The sequence below is a fragment of the Capra hircus genome, chromosome 21, assembly GCF_001704415.2.
Source record: "Capra hircus breed San Clemente chromosome 21, ASM170441v1, whole genome shotgun sequence".
NCBI classification, from domain to species: domain Eukaryota; kingdom Metazoa; phylum Chordata; class Mammalia; order Artiodactyla; family Bovidae; genus Capra; species Capra hircus.
Window position 1 is genome coordinate 7,437,016 of NC_030828.1, and position 16,530 is coordinate 7,453,545.

Here is a 16,530-nt window from a genome sequence, read left to right on the forward strand (position 1 = left end):
AATACTGGGACGTAACTGCGCCTTCACTAAGTGGCTCACTGTCTAGGTTTAAGGCCATCCCACTCTTCTCCATTCAGTCTCCGTGTGTAGCAGTCTGGGTGATAAGGCTGAGTATTTAAAACCAGAGGCTCCAGCTTAATCTAGAACTGAGTCATGGAGACTGAGGATTATTCTACTTTCAGTTCTCCTTGTTGCTTTGCACAGGGCTGAGCAGGACAGATAGAGACCCAGTTTTTGTCTTCTTTAGAAATATTATTGTTAGCAGTGTAATAGATGGACGTCTAGGGCTGTGTGACTTCTGGATGAAAGTTTATAAAGTCCTCTAACAGTCACAGTGTTTCGGTGGGTTCTGAGAAATGTTATTCTGTGACTACTGGGGAAAAGCATGCTGGTGATGAGTTGTTTTTTTCCTCTCGTTGTGTGCTGTGTGGCTTAGGTTTAGGGCTCTGCTTCCATGCTGGACAGCTGTCGCTTCCCCCACCGCATTTCCCCACCAGCTCAGGACTGCCACGTGTTGTGGTGGTGTTACTGACACTGGAGTTTGGTGTTTTTACAAGTTCCTGGTCAATTAAATTCAGGATACAAAGAATCAGGCTTTCCATGTTTCCCTGAGTATGTGCCAGAGCCCTCTTCCTTCCTGATAAAGGTTAGACAAATAGGGCACCGTAATGCTGACCACGAGGGGTGGAAGGGCTCAAGTTCAGGGTCAAGGTGGACCTGAGCTTCCTGTAGCTATGTCAGGTGAGGCCCCCTCTTCTGTTACCATTTGTGAGACATTTGAGATGCTATTTTCTCCTGTCTGCCCCCGTAGGGCTCCACATTTGTCCCCCAAAGTGACACCTCTTTGAACGCAAAGGGAACAGTCTGTTTCAGACCCACCGCATCTCCTTTTGAATGATTCAGAGGGAAAAACAGTTTTATCTTTGTATCATTCGCCTAAGAATAAGATGCACCAATGCTCAGATTATGAGACCTTCATATTAAAAGCAATTAGGATTACATAAATCTTCGTGTGGGCGGCACACCAAGTCATCTGCATATTTTACCATCTTAGATTTGGGTGGGACAAGCCATGTATTCTCAGCCAAGGCAGTGACAAGTTGCAAGTTGGCCAATACTAAATCTGTGATAACAGAGCAACAGGCTCCCTGTCGATTCCCGGCGATGAAACCTACCCCGCTACCTACCACCTGCAGACCTTTCTCAGTGCTGCCTCTGTTCCCTGACAACTTTGCTCATCTGCTCAGAAATTCTAACAGATTCTACATTCTGTCTTCCAACTTTTTTTTTTTTTTCAATTCTTTGCTAAGAATATTCTGGCAATCAGCGGCTCTTCAAAAACCAACAAAAATATCCAAGTGTGTATTTGCTTCACCTTCTGTTCTCTCCTCCTCCAAGTGGAGGATTGCTCTGCTGACACCAAGCTCCCCTTGCCTGTGGTCCTTGGGCTGCAGACATTGGCATGTTTGCCCTCTAAGAGTGATGGGTTGTCTGGCCTTGCCATCATGTCACCTCATTCTTCTCTAAGGTGTCATTTGTCATCTGTTGGTCAGTGTTCTGGACCGGGGGTCCCTAGTTAAGTAAGTTTGGGAGATAATCCCTGGATTAAGAAAATCCCATTGCTGCAAGGTGTCTAAATGTCCTGATTGCTGATAGGTGCATAGAACCCCCAGTAGTGAGCTCTGAGCATCACAACAGGTCCCCTTTTCCCAACTTGCTGGTCTCAGAAACCTCCTTCCACAGCATATCTTGTGAAGCTAGTGTTGCAGAGAATATATGTGTGAAAATGCTGGCAGGATACAAGGGAAGTCAGGAACCTTGGATTCTTTGATATTAAATAAACCCTAGACACTACCTCACATAACTGTGGATATTTCTCGCTGTGAGCAATGGCCCTCTTTAAAAATTAAATGTAATCATACTTCAAGTTAAAAGTAGTTCTCAGTTTTGAGGCATGCTGTGGAGGGTCAGGATGAAGTTTGCATTTGTGAATACTGAACTTTCTTAAAGCAGACAGCTTGGAAGTGGATTTTTGAGGTGCATGCCTCACTGGGAATCAGGGACCCTGCCAAATTCCTGCTGCTGAATTCTGAGCCAGGCAGGTGGCATTTGGAAAGCTTCCCCTTTAGGCACTACCCTGCCGAACACCTGGGTGCAGACACTTCCTGTCAGATGCCCTCTCTCTGGTTGGCATGGAGGAGCTGAGTTCTCTGCCCAGCTCAGAGGCAGGCACTTAACGCCCCTCAGCAGATTTCTCCTGTAATAAGGTTTCCTTCTTCTAATAATTTCCTTTTAGAAGCAAACTACTTTGGATGAAAACAACCAGCCTGCTTATGTGAAAAAGGAAAGAAAGAAAAAAAATTCTGTGCAAGTGATATCTGCTCTTAGCCAATTGTTAAAAACAAAAGTATCAGACTCTAATTTTGCATCCTTAAAATTGTTTTCACATATAATCATGAGCAAGAATTGTTCTTTCTGTAGTTCAAGAATGACAAGTCCCAGCCAGTTTTTTCCAGTGACATACGCCACGCAGTTACTGACGGGGGCTCTCAATAAAGTCAGAATTCTTCAAGAGTGGGGTTAGCAGAATTTAGAATCTTCTTATTAATGTTTCTCTTAATTGTAGACCCATATGAGAAAAATTGCACTTTCCTAAAATGGAAGAATTTTCCTAATCTTTGGTGTGAGGTGGTGTTTGAAGAGAATATTCTGCAAGTGCTACTGAATGGGTAGGTAGGTGCAGAGCGTTGATCCTTTTCAAAGTCTTCATTAGTTGGCGTTGGTGTTTACATTGAGACGACCAAGAAATGCTAGAAAACCTCTGAATGCTAGGACTGGTGGCCGTGGCTGACGGGTCAGCAGTGGGTGACGGGCAGTGGCTCGGAAGAGTGTGGAGGCCCCTTACCAGCCCTGGAAGCTCAAGCTTTGGTATGAAGATTCTGAATGACTTCGGCATTTTCCCTGGAAGAATGCTTTAAGACAGACCTCTGCTTTTGTTTTTCGGGTGACCAGAGCCAACATGTGCTTAGAGTGAATTCTGACACGCGGGGTTGGTTTGGGGATTTCAATTTCTTTACGGTCTGCACTGAATTATCATTTCAACTGTGTGCCTTTTTTCATGAAAGCATTTTGCATTGCACTGAAAAGATTACATTCTTTCGGCTTTGGAAAAATATTTCCTGTTGGGTTCAAACCATTAAAGCCTCTTAGCCTTTTGTGTCTTGAAGCCCCTGCCTGGGTCTGCCTTCCCTCAGCAGCTGGGCAGCCAGCCGGGCTGCCTGAGCGCCTGCGGAAAGCGCTCAGACTTGTTTACTCCTTGCAGCCCCCTGCCTGCTGGGAGTGCCCTGGGAGGGGAGGCTGGGCGGGGCCTGCCTTCCTCCCTGTGTGAGGGGGGTCACCAGCCCGTGTTTGCGTGTGCGTGTGTGTCTGTGTGTGTGTGCCTGTGTTTGTCCCTGTGTGTGGGCCTATGTGTGTGTGCGTGTGTGTGCCTGTGAGTGTGTGTGTGCCTTTGTGTGCTTGTGTGTGTAGCTCCTGGGTTGGGGAGGGGTCTCCCTGCCCACCTGGCATTGGAGGCCCTCTCCGCTCTCCTGCCTTAAGCAGCTCCGGTTTTTGCTCCCACCCAGTTTTCCAGAAAGCTCACCCAAGCATTTTCCATGTAAGAGGAAATCTGCCTGAACTTTTCAGATGGGGCAGTCTCCCCGGAGAGAAGAGAAGGAATTAAAGCCTCAAAGGCTGGAGGGTCACAGCTCCCCGCTGTCCCTGGCTGGCTCGGGGTGCTTCTTCCTTCTCGAGGTGCAAGGGTCTGGCCCAGCTTAGAGGTCTGAAAGGGGAACCTAGTGTGGGGGCCACGTTGCTGTGGGTATTGAGATGTTTGGATATTCCTTTTTCAGAGGGTTAGTGTTTTCCTAGAGGCAGTCCCGTGTAGCCCCATGCTCACGCCATCCGACTGATTGATTTTGCTGGGTTTCTGTGGAGAAGACCCTCCCAGGGGCCTGTCCCTGGGCTGCAAAGCAGTAGAGCCCTGAGGGACCAGGGTGCCCACCGGGTTCATTGAGGGGCTCTCCCAACTCCGGCAGCACACCCGGCTGGGGGATGATTTCATGCTGCTCAAGGAGCAAAAGATGCTCACTGCATTTCTCCTGACCACATGCGGCCAGAGCCAATGCCAGGCAAGCTGTGACAGCCTCAGGGGCAAGCCAGCAGAGCCTCTGGGCCCGGGGGTGTCGGGTGAGGTGCCCCTTCCTGAGCCTCTCCAGAAAAGCTGGGCGATTACACTGTGCTCCCGGTCCCCTGTTGCCAGGGGTCTCAGCTTGTGTGCGTGTGTGTGTGTGTGCCTGTGTGTGTGGACGGGGGTTGGGGGGTCCGGGGGCATCCGTAAGGCTCTTCTGGCGGCCCTCAACCTCACTGGAGTGGACTGAAGACCCGTCGGACACACACCTCTCCCAAGACGTGGGCCGGCCCCGGAGAGGACAGGCCAAGTGGGATTTCCACTTGCTCCTTCGGATGGTGCTCCTGGGGGTGTCTGGAGAAAGCGGATTGAAAGCGTGTTCGTGGGAGAACCTTGCGGCCTGAGGCGGATGCCGGGGCTGAAGCAGCCCACTTGCCTGTGCTTTTTGCTTCATGTACCAGGATGTGCGTGGAATCGTCTGTCATACCTGTGGGAAGCCGCGGGATCAACTGGATGAATAGCAGTCTGAACAGAGAGCTCAGCTAAACAACCACCCACATTTCTGAAGTGCGTGGGCTGAAAAAGGCTTCGGTAGGGAGAGGCCCATATTGGGGGGTTAGGCAGGGTTGGGAGAAGAGAGAACCAGCGCTCTGAGGGTCTGTGAGGGTCTTCGGGTCCCCTGTTGACGGCTGTGAAAAGCTGTGAAAGATCGGGTGTGCAAGGCCCTGCAGGGAGGGGCGGGGCGGGGAGGCCAGGGCCCCTCAGGTCCTGTCCTAGGCCCAGCTGGACTCACACACAGACTCAGGGGCTCTCAGAGCCCTTGCTTCTGGGGCTCCAGGAGCACCCCAGGAGTGCTGGAGCTTGAGATCGGCCTTCAGGATGGCAAGGCGGGGAGGGGGCCTGCCAAGGCGGGGAGGGGGCCCGCCAAGGCCTTTTGAGGCTGGCAGAGGAGGCTGTCTGGACGGTGTCACCAAGTCATCAGACTGTTTTACACACTCTGTGATCAGACAGGCCTCCCTGACCTGGTATTGCCGCTGGCTAGCCAGCTGGTCACCTCTGCAGGCCTCAGTTTTCTCAGCCATAAATGGGAATCAGGCTGGACTCAGTGAAATCGGAGGCAGGGAGGACTCAGCAGCCTGCTGTCACCTGGCGCCAGGGACTGGCTGCAGTGTTTTTATTGGGGGCAGACGGAGGAAGGATGGGCAGAGGGGAGAGGTGAGGCCAGAGGTTATCATTACGAGATGCTGATGCCTTGAACTGACGGCATCAGGACAATTGGAGAGAGGTGCTGCAGGCCGAGGCTTTGGTGACAGGTTTGAAGGGGTCCCCCAGTAAGGAGCCATCCAACGTGGCTTGGATCTGTCAGCTTTGAGCTGAAACGTCCAGAGTGCCCAGTGAGGAGTGGGAGTGGGGGTGTGTATTGGTTTTGCCTGGCCGCCATGTCTGATCCGTTGCTAGGGGCTTCCTGGTCCACTGTAGTGAGAAGGAACCTGGGCTTCCTTGAATGTGTGTGTGTGTGTGTGTGTGTGTGTGTGTGTGTGTGTGTAGAGAAAACACGCTCATACACACACAAATGCACACACACACCCCAGTGTGTGCCTTCCATAGCAGGATATCTCTGCTGCCTAGAGGCACAACCTTGTTTAGGAGGAGACCCCCAGCTTCATCACTGCCTTGTTCGTCATCACTGAATGGACTGTTAATTCTTCACCTCTTTATTTGAAACATTTGCATCAGTATATTTATAGTTGTAATTTTGGGGGCATGTGTTTCACACTCAAATATTTAAAATGGATAGTGCTAGAGTGTTTTTACTTATCTTTTCATCACTCTGTGTGTGCCAGTGACATTTTCACCAAGAAGAGTCGGGGCAAGGCTGAGGCCTGGTCCAGCCCTGCTCTTGACAGCCTCTGTTTTCTACGCGCACTCCCCCCAGTCACTGGCAGTATAAGTCATCAGAGGCAAACTTGGTGAACTGGAGCCACAAAACTTTTTGCTGCTGAGAGCAGTCTCTGTTCCCTGAAAAGTGGCTGGCAGAAGGAATGGAGATTCTGAGAGAGAGTGGGAAGCTGATATTTCAGTGGGTGTTTATATACAGGCTTATCTCTCTTGAGGAGGCAGAGGAGGGGGAGAGGGGAGGAGAAAGGGGAGGAGAAGACAGCTACTCTGACACCCTTCCCACCACGGGAGGCCCAGAGGCGCGTCAGAGGAGGGGGACCGCAGGAGGGATGTGCCCGTCAGAGGTGAGCTAGCATCTCAGGGGAAAACCAACCGCTAGTTCTGAGCTGAACTGTGCACACTCAGTGTGTATGATTATTCCAGGATATAGTTTTCCTGTAAAAGTGTGGTGATAAGAAAGAGATGCTGAGTAGAGACAGGAGATAACTTACAAATTAATCTGCAATAGTCTTTGTATGGCTATATAGGTTTGCACATGTAGTTTCCTAGTTCATACTAACTAGTACATTTAAACTCTTACAGTTGAGCAGCTCAGTTTAAGGAGAACTGACAAACCAACTTCAAAGCAAATGTAAGCTGGCAAAATAATTACTCAGGCTGGATTTTGTCCAAGTTATCAAGGTTCTCACCCGCTGGGGTCCAGTCTCAGGGTACATGTGGCCACGGTGGCTGATCCTACTGGAAAATACTCGGGAAACCATTTTATAATTTGAGGATATAAAGAAAGTTTCTGCAGTGGTCCAAGAGGGTTCACATTGAACCTCATGTCTTCTGGGGGTGGGTGCCAACCCCAGCATCAGGGCTATCTTCTATTTTCTTTTGATTCTTGCTGCTATACTGCTTTTTTTTTTTTACACTTTAAAAAAATAGATGAATGTAATTTTTAGAGCAAGTTTCAATTGGCTGCTTTTTTTCTTTTTCATATTGAAGAAGTAAGTGACCTTTATCTCAATGAAAGAGTGGAGCTCATGTCATTTTTTTGCCTTCTTTATCCCCCAGCGGGCATTTACCCTGTGGATATTTTGGAAGACGACCCTGCTGGGCATCAGGAAGCGACTCTGGCTTACTATGCCATGCTTGGGGAAGGAGCGAGGCCCTCACCAGAGGTTTTCTCTCTTCCCACTGGGGAGCAGGTACGTGTGATCTTCCCATTGGTGGAGAGTTCTGTATAATCTAACTTATTAGAAAGGAGGATGTTAGTGAAAGAGGATTGCAGATTAAAAAAAAAATCCTTCTGGAGTGAATACTAGGATGATTCCACTGTGAGAAGCAAAAGGAATCCTGGATTGAGATTTTAGGGTCATGAGGGTAAGTCCAGACCTACAAGGCAGTCAGCAGGACAATCTGCTCTGCATCCCGTGTCTACCACTTAAGAGCTGCGTGACCTTGAGCAAGTGACTTTACTTGCTGTTCTCATCTCAGAATTTGGGACAATAACTGTGCTTACCTCATACTATTGTTCTGAGGATTGAATGAGATGCCATGTGTATTGTCTGGCTGGCCTCAGTTTTCCCATTTGTAAATGAGGGGATTGACTGACCTCTAGTCTCTAAGGTTTGATTAAGTCCTAAAAGTTTGTGATTTGGAATGAAGTTGTACCAAGTATGCTTTTTAGCACAGATAAAATTATGCTTTGAATATGGACTGGAAGAAATTAGAAATGAAAACTTAGGATGGTGGGGTTGTGGGTGAAATTTAATAATTGTGCTATTTTTAAGACCTTTCCCCCACTAAGTAAGTAAAAAGAATATGTGAATCTTGGACTGTACCTAAATTGGCTACCGGCTTTTCAGATTTGAGGCTGGTTTGTTAAAAGAGGCAAGATTTTCTTGTTTTATACAAATAAAAGTTCACTCATACCAGGATTTGTTGCTGTCTGGCAGGCAAAGTTAGTTGAGGAGGACAGGGTTTTATTTTGCTATACTGGAATTGTTCAAGAGTTAATTAAAACAATGGCTTGTACAGTTTATATAGCATGGCTTCCTTGAGATTTTGGAGATGCTTGTTTGTAATCAACTCCTGGAAGAATCTAGCTCCCAAGGGTGATTCCTTATTCTGGATCTGCGAAGGAGGTGGCTGTACGCACACGCTTTCAGCGCCGCCTAGCGACAGCTGTGCTGGAAGGCGAGTAGGCGCTCAGTCCTGGCTAGGGGCTCACTCTTGGGGGGCTTACTCTTGGGGAGCGGGGGGCTGGTGGGCTGAGGACTGCTGGACAGAGTATGGGGCATGCTGGGTAATCTGAGAAGTGTGGTGAAATGCAGGAGTTAGCCCTTAGGTACCTTAGGATGCACTTTCACTCATCTGCTTTTATTTCATGCTTATGTATGGGTTACAACATTACTTACACAGCAAAACAAACTCTAATATGTACTATGCTCACAAAGTGAATAATTTTAGTGTTATTATTAGCAAAAATCATAATAAAATAAGATCGTTACTAGAATTAAGTTGTTTTAATGTGATAGAAGTGCTGAAATGTCTTTCCACCAAGTTGCTTCTCCTCCTTCTAAACAAAAAGAAGAGTCCTGAAAATAATCATTTGGTTTCCTACCATTTTAGGAGTTAATTAAGAAAGGGTAGCTATTTCCTACCGCTTTAGCAGGTTTTGAAATAGTCTGATTTGTGATGACTATGGATCTTCTCATTGCTTTTAGCAAATTTAACTTTTCTTTTTGATCCCAGAGAAATTTTTTCAAGCAAAACAAGAAAAGACAAGATAAGGATGTACCATACTGCGTCACACTGGTCCTGCCCAGAACCTTTTCTTTTCATAATTAACTCTGTTTTCAGTCTTGAAATTGTCTTATCATATTTAAAATACAAGAATGCTTATTGATTTCTGCTGGTTATAGAACAGTGTATGCTCAGTGTATACTATTTGGGAACTACAGTCAAGAACAAAGAAAATAGAATCACCCATATTAACTGCTGTGGACACTTTGGAGTGTTTCTGTTGGATTTTATTTCTGGGCATGCCTTTATAACATGCAGAGCACACTGGGAATACAATATTGTCTATAATAAGCATCTTTCCATGTCGATACGATGCTTTGTACATATTGTTTCTAATGGCCTTGGAACGGCTGACGCTGGGTGAGTCTGAGGGGCCAGCTCAGGCAGTCTTTGTTCTGGTGACTTGAACACAAGCAGGCTCCAAAATGATGACGGGTCTCAGGATTTAAGAAGCAGTCCTCTGAAACTGTGGAGGTCTGCTATAAACTTTTACAGGCAGCCTGCCTGCCTCACTCAGCCCACACATCCTTTTCTCATTCTCTTCCACTCTCCTTGGTTTTCAAAACAGACTTTGCCGTGGAATGCGTTGTCCTTTTGCTGAGGGAGCTGAGGCCTGTGGGTTTGATGGCCAAGACAGGCCTGGGCATGTGGGCACTTGAGAGAAGGCAGCCCAGTGTCAGAGACCCTGCTTGGAGTCCCTCGGGGTCATGAGGCGCTGAGGATCGTCACCCCCTGGGTGCCTCAGAGCCAGAGGAGAGCCTGGGTTCCCAGAGAGGGTGTGGGCTTCTCAAGGCTGCTTGCAGGGGCCTGAGCCAGGGCAGCAGGCAGCCTGGCACTGCAGGTGGGCACAGGCTTGTCTTCCCTGGTGGAACAGCGGGTAAAGAATCCGCCTGCAACATGGGACACCTGGGTTCGATCCCTGGGTTGGGAAGATCCCCTGGAGGAGGGAAAGGCTACCCTCTCCAGTATTCTGGTCTGGAGAATCCAATGGACTGTCTAGTCCATGGGGTTGCAAAGAGTCGGACACGACTGAGTGACTTTCACGACAGTTCCCAGGCTTGTCCAGGCTGTTTGCACAGAGTGGCCACAGGAGGACCCTTGAGGTCAGCCTGGCAGGTGCGGCCTCACGTGGCCGACAGCTTTCGAAGGTGGAGCCCCAGGGGGGATTTGGCTGGGAAGGCTGCTGGGGCCAGAGGGGATGGAAGGAGAGGCCGCGAGGCCTGAGCAGACAGCCCGGTGAGGGAGGGGATGAGTGGGTCTGCTGGGGGAGACGGAGGAAGGGCCTTGTCAGGCTGTGCTTGCGTGTAGCTCAGAGTGCCTGAGGTTCCATGTCTGCTGCCTCCATCCTGTCAGAGGACCTCTGTGCCACAGCGTTCTTTGAAAGAGCGGTGTGCCAGCTTAACTGTTCAGCATTCTCTTGTGCCCTTACTGTGATGACAGAACCAAGTGGTGATTTTGTTATTTTTTTCAGGTTAAACTTGAAGCTTCGTCTGTTTGCTTTTGCACCATGCACCGTGATGAACCTCAACACAAAATCTTGGTCTTGGTTAATCCCCGGGACACAAAGACAGGTTAGTAGTTATTAGTGAATTTAATACACGAGTATTCTGATTTGTTTACAATGGATGGAATCAAATGCCTCAGAAGTGATGGTTCTACTCTTTGGCTGGACGTAGAACGTCAAGGCGGAAGTGATTTATTTTCGCCTTTTAAAGATCCATGAGGGTGTTATGGGTTTCTGTTTATTGATACACGTATTGATTTTTGTATTAAAGACACCAGACACCTTCTGGCCCAGAGTGACGGTATTCAGAGCTGCTTCTGAGTGTCACACTCGCTGTTCTCGTTATTAATAACAGCACTGCGTGCACAGCCCGAGTGTCACTGCAGCCCGGTGAAGTGCAGGACCGTTTTTTTTTTTTTTTAAATCTTCTTTCTTCTTATTTTTGACTGTGCTGGGTCTTTGTTGCTGGGTCTTTGTGGGCTTTCTCTAGTTGCAGCAAGCAGGGGCTACTGTCTTGCTGCGGTGGCTTGTCTTGTGGCTGAGCACGGATTCTGGGGTGTGCAGACTTCTGTAGCTGTGACTCCTGAGCTCTAGAGGAGGCTCACAGGCTCAATAGTTGTGGTGCACAGGCTTAGTTGCTTCTCAGCATGTGGGATCTTCCTGGACCAGGGATCAAACCCACATCTCCTGCATTAGCAGGTAGATTCTTTATCATTCAACCACCAGGGAAGCCCAAGGACCATTCTTATCCCTGCCAGACTGGATGAGGAAACGTGGCCTCTGATGGTCAGCTGGTGCAGGGTACAGGGTTTTTGCAAGGTGATGATCTGGTGGGGTTTTGTTTCTGGTGGTGAAATTTACATAATCAGTAGCACATTTATTCTTTCTCTGTATCATGAAGCACCTGTTTGTGACCGATTTCAGCTTCTTGGGTGAGTGCTCTGAGCTTGCATGGATGGCTGTTCTTGGCTGCATGGGCAGGGTCTGGGGCAGCTGACAGTGAGCAGTGTGAGGTGGGAGAGGGTTCTAGCCCATCAGTCTGCCTGGAGCCCAGGCCACCAGCAAGCTGGAAGCAAAGCTCCTCATCTCTGACCTCAGGGGAGCCCCAATATAAGGTCAATCCTATTTAGAAATTTACTCCTTTATTATATTTTAATGTGTTTTTACAGATTTCCTGCAGTTACCATATATTGCTTTCCTAATAAGAAATTTAAAAGACCAAACCAACCCTTAGTGAGTTACCCCTCCTTCAAGGATGTGGTGTCTGCTGAAAGTTTGGGGTTAGGGATCTTCAGCTACACTTTGCAAAGGGGCCTCCTTCAACTCTCCAGCTCCCCTGGGGATGAACTTTTGCCTTTCACCCTGTGTGTACATCTAAGGTCTGTAGTCAGAGGATGCCCTGTTCCACGGGTGTCATAAAGCCCAAAGTGACGTCCTTGACCGGAGAACGTTATTCAGCACACACCTATCATGAATGCGTCTCTCATCACTAATCCTGAGACACAAGTGTGCTTAGTTAGCTGTCTTGGAGTTTTGGGCATGTTGGTGAAGCCTCCTCCTTGCTTCAGGGCTAGGGTTGGCTGAACTGTGTGTGAGAGCTTTCTGGTCAAGGTTTAGCACACTTCCTATTCCTGTTTGGCCAAGTCTTTGTTGAACAAGAGGGCTGGGATAACCCCAGGACTCCGACTTTGCCTTGAATGCACCAGGTTAGTGAAAGGAACAGGAGGTGCCCACAGATTGTCAAAACACTCTGAAAATATCGTTTGCCAGTTTTAAGAGGATGTCCAAATATCAGCAGCCCTCTCCTCTGCCTTTTTCTGACATTTAACAATATTCTGGCTAAAGGTCTTTAACTGTATTTGCATAATGTAAAAACATATGACTGACTCATAAATCTGTTTCCTATTTCCATTGTACTTAATTTTTCAGTTGTTTTCGAGAGTGTATTATAATAAATATTCATGAGCTCCAAGAAATCTCACTCTGGACCTTTCTTTATATTTCATAGAGCTTTAAATAAAGTTTCCAAATGTTTTCCTGCTGCTGGGCTCTGTGATGGTTGCTGAAGTTTTGCATGATTTCCAAAAAGCGCTCAGGTGTTATCCACACCTTGGGCTCTTTACTCTGGTATTTAGAAGCGGGCATCATGCGTAAATGCCCCTCTGTGGCTTGAGACATGTGGACTCCCAAGCAGCCAGTGGTACCACAGAGCCTCTTGCCACTTGACACACGCGCAGCTTCAGCCATGTGCTCTGCTGTGACCTTCGAGAAGGCTAGCCCTAGTTCCTCTGTAATTTTCCAGTGACATTCATGAAGGTCTGTGTGTTTGTGTGTGTGCGTGGTTGCTTGTGTGCATGCTAAGTTGCTTCAGTCGGGTCTGACTCTTCGTGACCCTTTGGACTGTAGCCCGCCAGGCTCCTCTGTCCATAGGATTCTCCAGGCAAGAATACTGGAGTGGGTTGCTGTTCCCTCCTCCAGGGAATCTTCCCAACCCAGAGATGGAACTCGAGGCTCTCTTATGTCTCCTGCACTGGCGGGTGGGTTCGTTACCACTAGCGCCACCTGGGAAGCCTGTTTGTGTGGTTAGATGGAAGCTAAAGGGATCAGAGCTCTTTGATGAGACTGTGTATGAGTTAATTATCACAGTAACTTCTGATAACCCTGTGAGCAAATGAAAGACATCCCGGAGTTGTGAATTCCCTGGCGGCAAGCACTTAATGTTCATGGCGGAATACTGTTGAAGATGTGAGTATAAGCGGGCCTTGGAGACCTTATGGAGGTTCCAGACCACTGCAGTAAAACAGATATCGCAATGAAACGAGTCCCACAGATTCTTTGGTTTCCCAGTGCATAGAAAAATTATGTTTATACTATCGTCTATTAAGTGTATAGTAGCATTGTGTCTAAAAAATGTACGCATCTTAATTAAAAATACTTTATTGCTAAAAACAGCTGACTATCATCTGAGCCTTCAGCAAGTCATAGTAATCTTTTTGTAATAAGTAATATCAAACATCACTGATCACAGATCATCAGAACACATGTAATGATAATGAAAGAATTTAAAATATTGTGAGAATGACCGAAATGTGGCATAAAGACAGCAAGTGAGCAATTACTGTCGGGAAAACGACACTGGCTGAAGGTGGTCACAAACCTTTGATTTGTTGTAAAAAAAAAAAATGCAATAAAGTGAAGCGCAGTAAAGGGCAGTGCGGTGGAATGAGGTCTGCCGGTAACGCAGCCTCCCAGCTTTCTCCTGTGAGAAGCTGAGGACATGCTTTCCGTGAAGGCGGTCTGAGAGGCGCGTGCCCTCATCCCATCTGTCCGGCCGCTCCCTGCTGCGCTCATGCTCGCTGTGTCTCTAATCAGAGGCTGGTTTCTGTCCCCGAGGGGACACAGCCAAAGGCTGCAGGAGCCTCCCTTCCTGAGCTGCTTCTGCACCTCCCCCGGCGCCCTAGCTTTCATTTATTTCCCCTGTCTCACGACTCCTCTTATTTTTATATTATTACCTGATCTCAAGTGTTTACAAAGATTAAAAAAAAATAACTCCTCTCATCAAAAAAGTTGTCTTTTCTTACCTCTCGTATTGAATCAAAATTGCTCATCCTAGCATTCCAGATTCCCTCAGCTGATGGGCTTTTGTTCCTCTCACGTCTTCCCAGGACCTGTAGAGAATGAGATGAACGTGGACTTTGGTATCGGACTCAATAGACGTGGTGTCCTGGCTCTGCCAACTGACTAGGTGACCCAGATAAATGGTTTGGCCTCTCTGAGCCTCAGTTTGGTCATTTGCAAAATGCAGACACCTTAGCTACTTCACAGAGTAGCTGTGAGGATGAAATGATCTGTGGCAGGAAATCTGATGCTTTGGACTATCCAGGGCAGAGAGCAGGCGTGGGATTAGAAATATTCTTCCATCGTGGAGCATCTTTGCGCGCTCTTCTCTGTCTCTGAGTGTTGCGCTGTAGAGGCACAGGGTTGTAGAACGGGAGGCCTTCCCGTCAACTGCCGGCCAGACTTCGGCAGCTGAATTACCTCCTTGGCAGATTCTGCTTGCAAACATTGCGAGGAAGGCGACCTCGCACTAAGGCCATCTAGTTTGCTTTGGAACCACTCTTAACGGTAAGACCATTGTTCTTTTTGCTCATCCCAAACTGCCTCATTGGATGAATATCATGCAGTCTGTCCCCAAGCAGCCAGAGATAAAGAATGGGCTAGGGAGGCTGCATTTCTACACCACGCGGAGGAAAGGAAACAGGTGGCGATTCTCATCCTTGGGAGCGCAGGGGGCCCGGGCGCTGCAGTGGGGGCTGCTGGGAAGTAGATGGGACCGGGGCTGTCTTAATGGAAGGATGATGTTCCCGCTCAATTACAGCCCATTCTCTTTGGTGCTGCTCAAGCCACGGCTGAAACCAACTGGTGCTTATCTGTGGAGAGCAACAGGGGGATGAGAGGGCTTGAAACCATTTGAACAAGGCTTGAGGAAACTAGGGCTGTTTAGCTTTAGAGAAGGGAGGCAGGGGTCCAGAAGCTCACGGTCGAAAGGGCGTTTAGATCGTTAGGCCCAGCGCTTTCCAAGATGATTTAAGTGGTACTGCTGAATTTCAGAAGGAGAAAAAGGATGATCTTTTGAATTTTATTTCTGTCTTAAACATATCAAGGGAAGAGTTTCTGTTTCCTATTAACATGGCTGTAACACTTAGAACACGTGTTAATCTCCTTTTAAAAAAAAGAAGGAAAATAGGTCTCCCAGCAGAGTACCCTTAGCTGGACTTCAAAGATTTGTCATTATAAGATTTGTTTTTATCATCATAGCACATGATGCCTCTTTTGTGGTAGGGCTAAGACGGTGGTACAGAGGAGCCTGATGGACTGCAGTCTATAGGGCTGCGAAGAGTCGGACCCGACTGGGCGACTGAGCACACAGAAGGTGGACTAGAGATAGGCCAGAATCACGAGGGTGTGGTCCGGGGCTCTGGCTTCTCGTCTGGGGCTTCTGTGCCCTGGGAGAGCCTGCTCTGCTCTGGGGACAGCTCCATTAGGATGCTCTCCTTAAGGAGCCCACACCCATGTGTCCGATGTCTCCTCATGGGCCTACCGCCCCCAGAGGGGCCATCCAGGCGGGTGGGCATGGCCAGCCCGGGCGGCAGGTCTCCCCAGGCTTGCGGCCAGCTGCCGTGCCTCCCTTGTCGCCCTTTGAGACAGCCACACTCATGCTGCCTCTCCTTTGATGCGGATCTTCTGCCCTTTATGAGTGGGTGGCCTGGGTCAAGCTATTTAGCACCTCTGGGCTTCGGTGTCCTGTCTTCCTGCTGGGGGTGGGGGGAGTGGCCCGTGGCCCAGCAGCCAGGTGTCCACCGGGGAACTTGTTAGAAATGCAGGAGCTTGTGCCCCTCCCCGCTCCCCCCACCCAGCCCTGCTGAGTCAGCATCTGTCCTGTATCAAGATTCCCAGGAGCCACCTGGGAAACCGGCGCCAGAGAACTGGGAGGAGAGGGGTGCCTGGTGAGACCATGCCTCACTTTCCCTGGACGTTCTGTTTCCACGAAATTAGCCTTCGTTTACCTCAGCATTTTAGCAGAAGCAGCCCAAAGCTGACGCCTCCCGCTGACACCTCCCGCTGACAGCTCATTACCGGGCATAACCAGCTCCTGGGATTTTAATGCAAACTTGTTGTCAAGACGTGGCTTTGTCCTCCAGTGTTTGTGTGGTTGTTTTGAATCCACAGGAGGGACTATTTTTATTCCTATATACATGTATGTATACACACACAGAGATTTATGGAGCTGTAGTTCACGTCTCATACAATTACCCACTTAAAGCATACAGTTCAGTGGTTTTTAGCGTATTCACAGAGCGGTGCATCTCTCACCACACTCAATTTTCATTACCCTTAAGAGAAACCGACCCCACTTCTCTACCCGCCTCCGCCTTGGGCAATCTCTTCTGTTTCTGCATATCCGCCTATTCTGGCCATTTCCCTGGAATGGACTCCTGCAGCGTGTGGACCTGTGCACCTGACTTTCTTCATTCATAATGCCTTCAGGGGTCATCCACGTTTTAGCACGTTTTAGTACTGTGTTTACTTTTTATGGCTGAGCATTATTTCACTGTATGGATTTGGCACCTTTTGTTTATCTGTTTACTGACTGATGGGCATTTGG

At 48.4% G+C, this 16,530-nt stretch overlaps 1 protein-coding gene across 1 annotated transcript in view; it reads left to right on the forward strand.

Annotated features, from left to right (window-relative positions):
* The window catches only part of FAM169B (family with sequence similarity 169 member B), a 79,118-nt gene continuing 63,322 nt past the window's right edge, over positions 735 to 16,530 (forward strand). The window contains exons 1-3 of the mRNA XM_018065850.1: positions 735 to 741; positions 7,127 to 7,260; positions 10,332 to 10,431. Coding sequence (XP_017921339.1) covers positions 735 to 741; positions 7,127 to 7,260; positions 10,332 to 10,431 — 241 coding nt within the window. The remainder of the gene's footprint in view (positions 742 to 7,126; positions 7,261 to 10,331; positions 10,432 to 16,530) is intronic.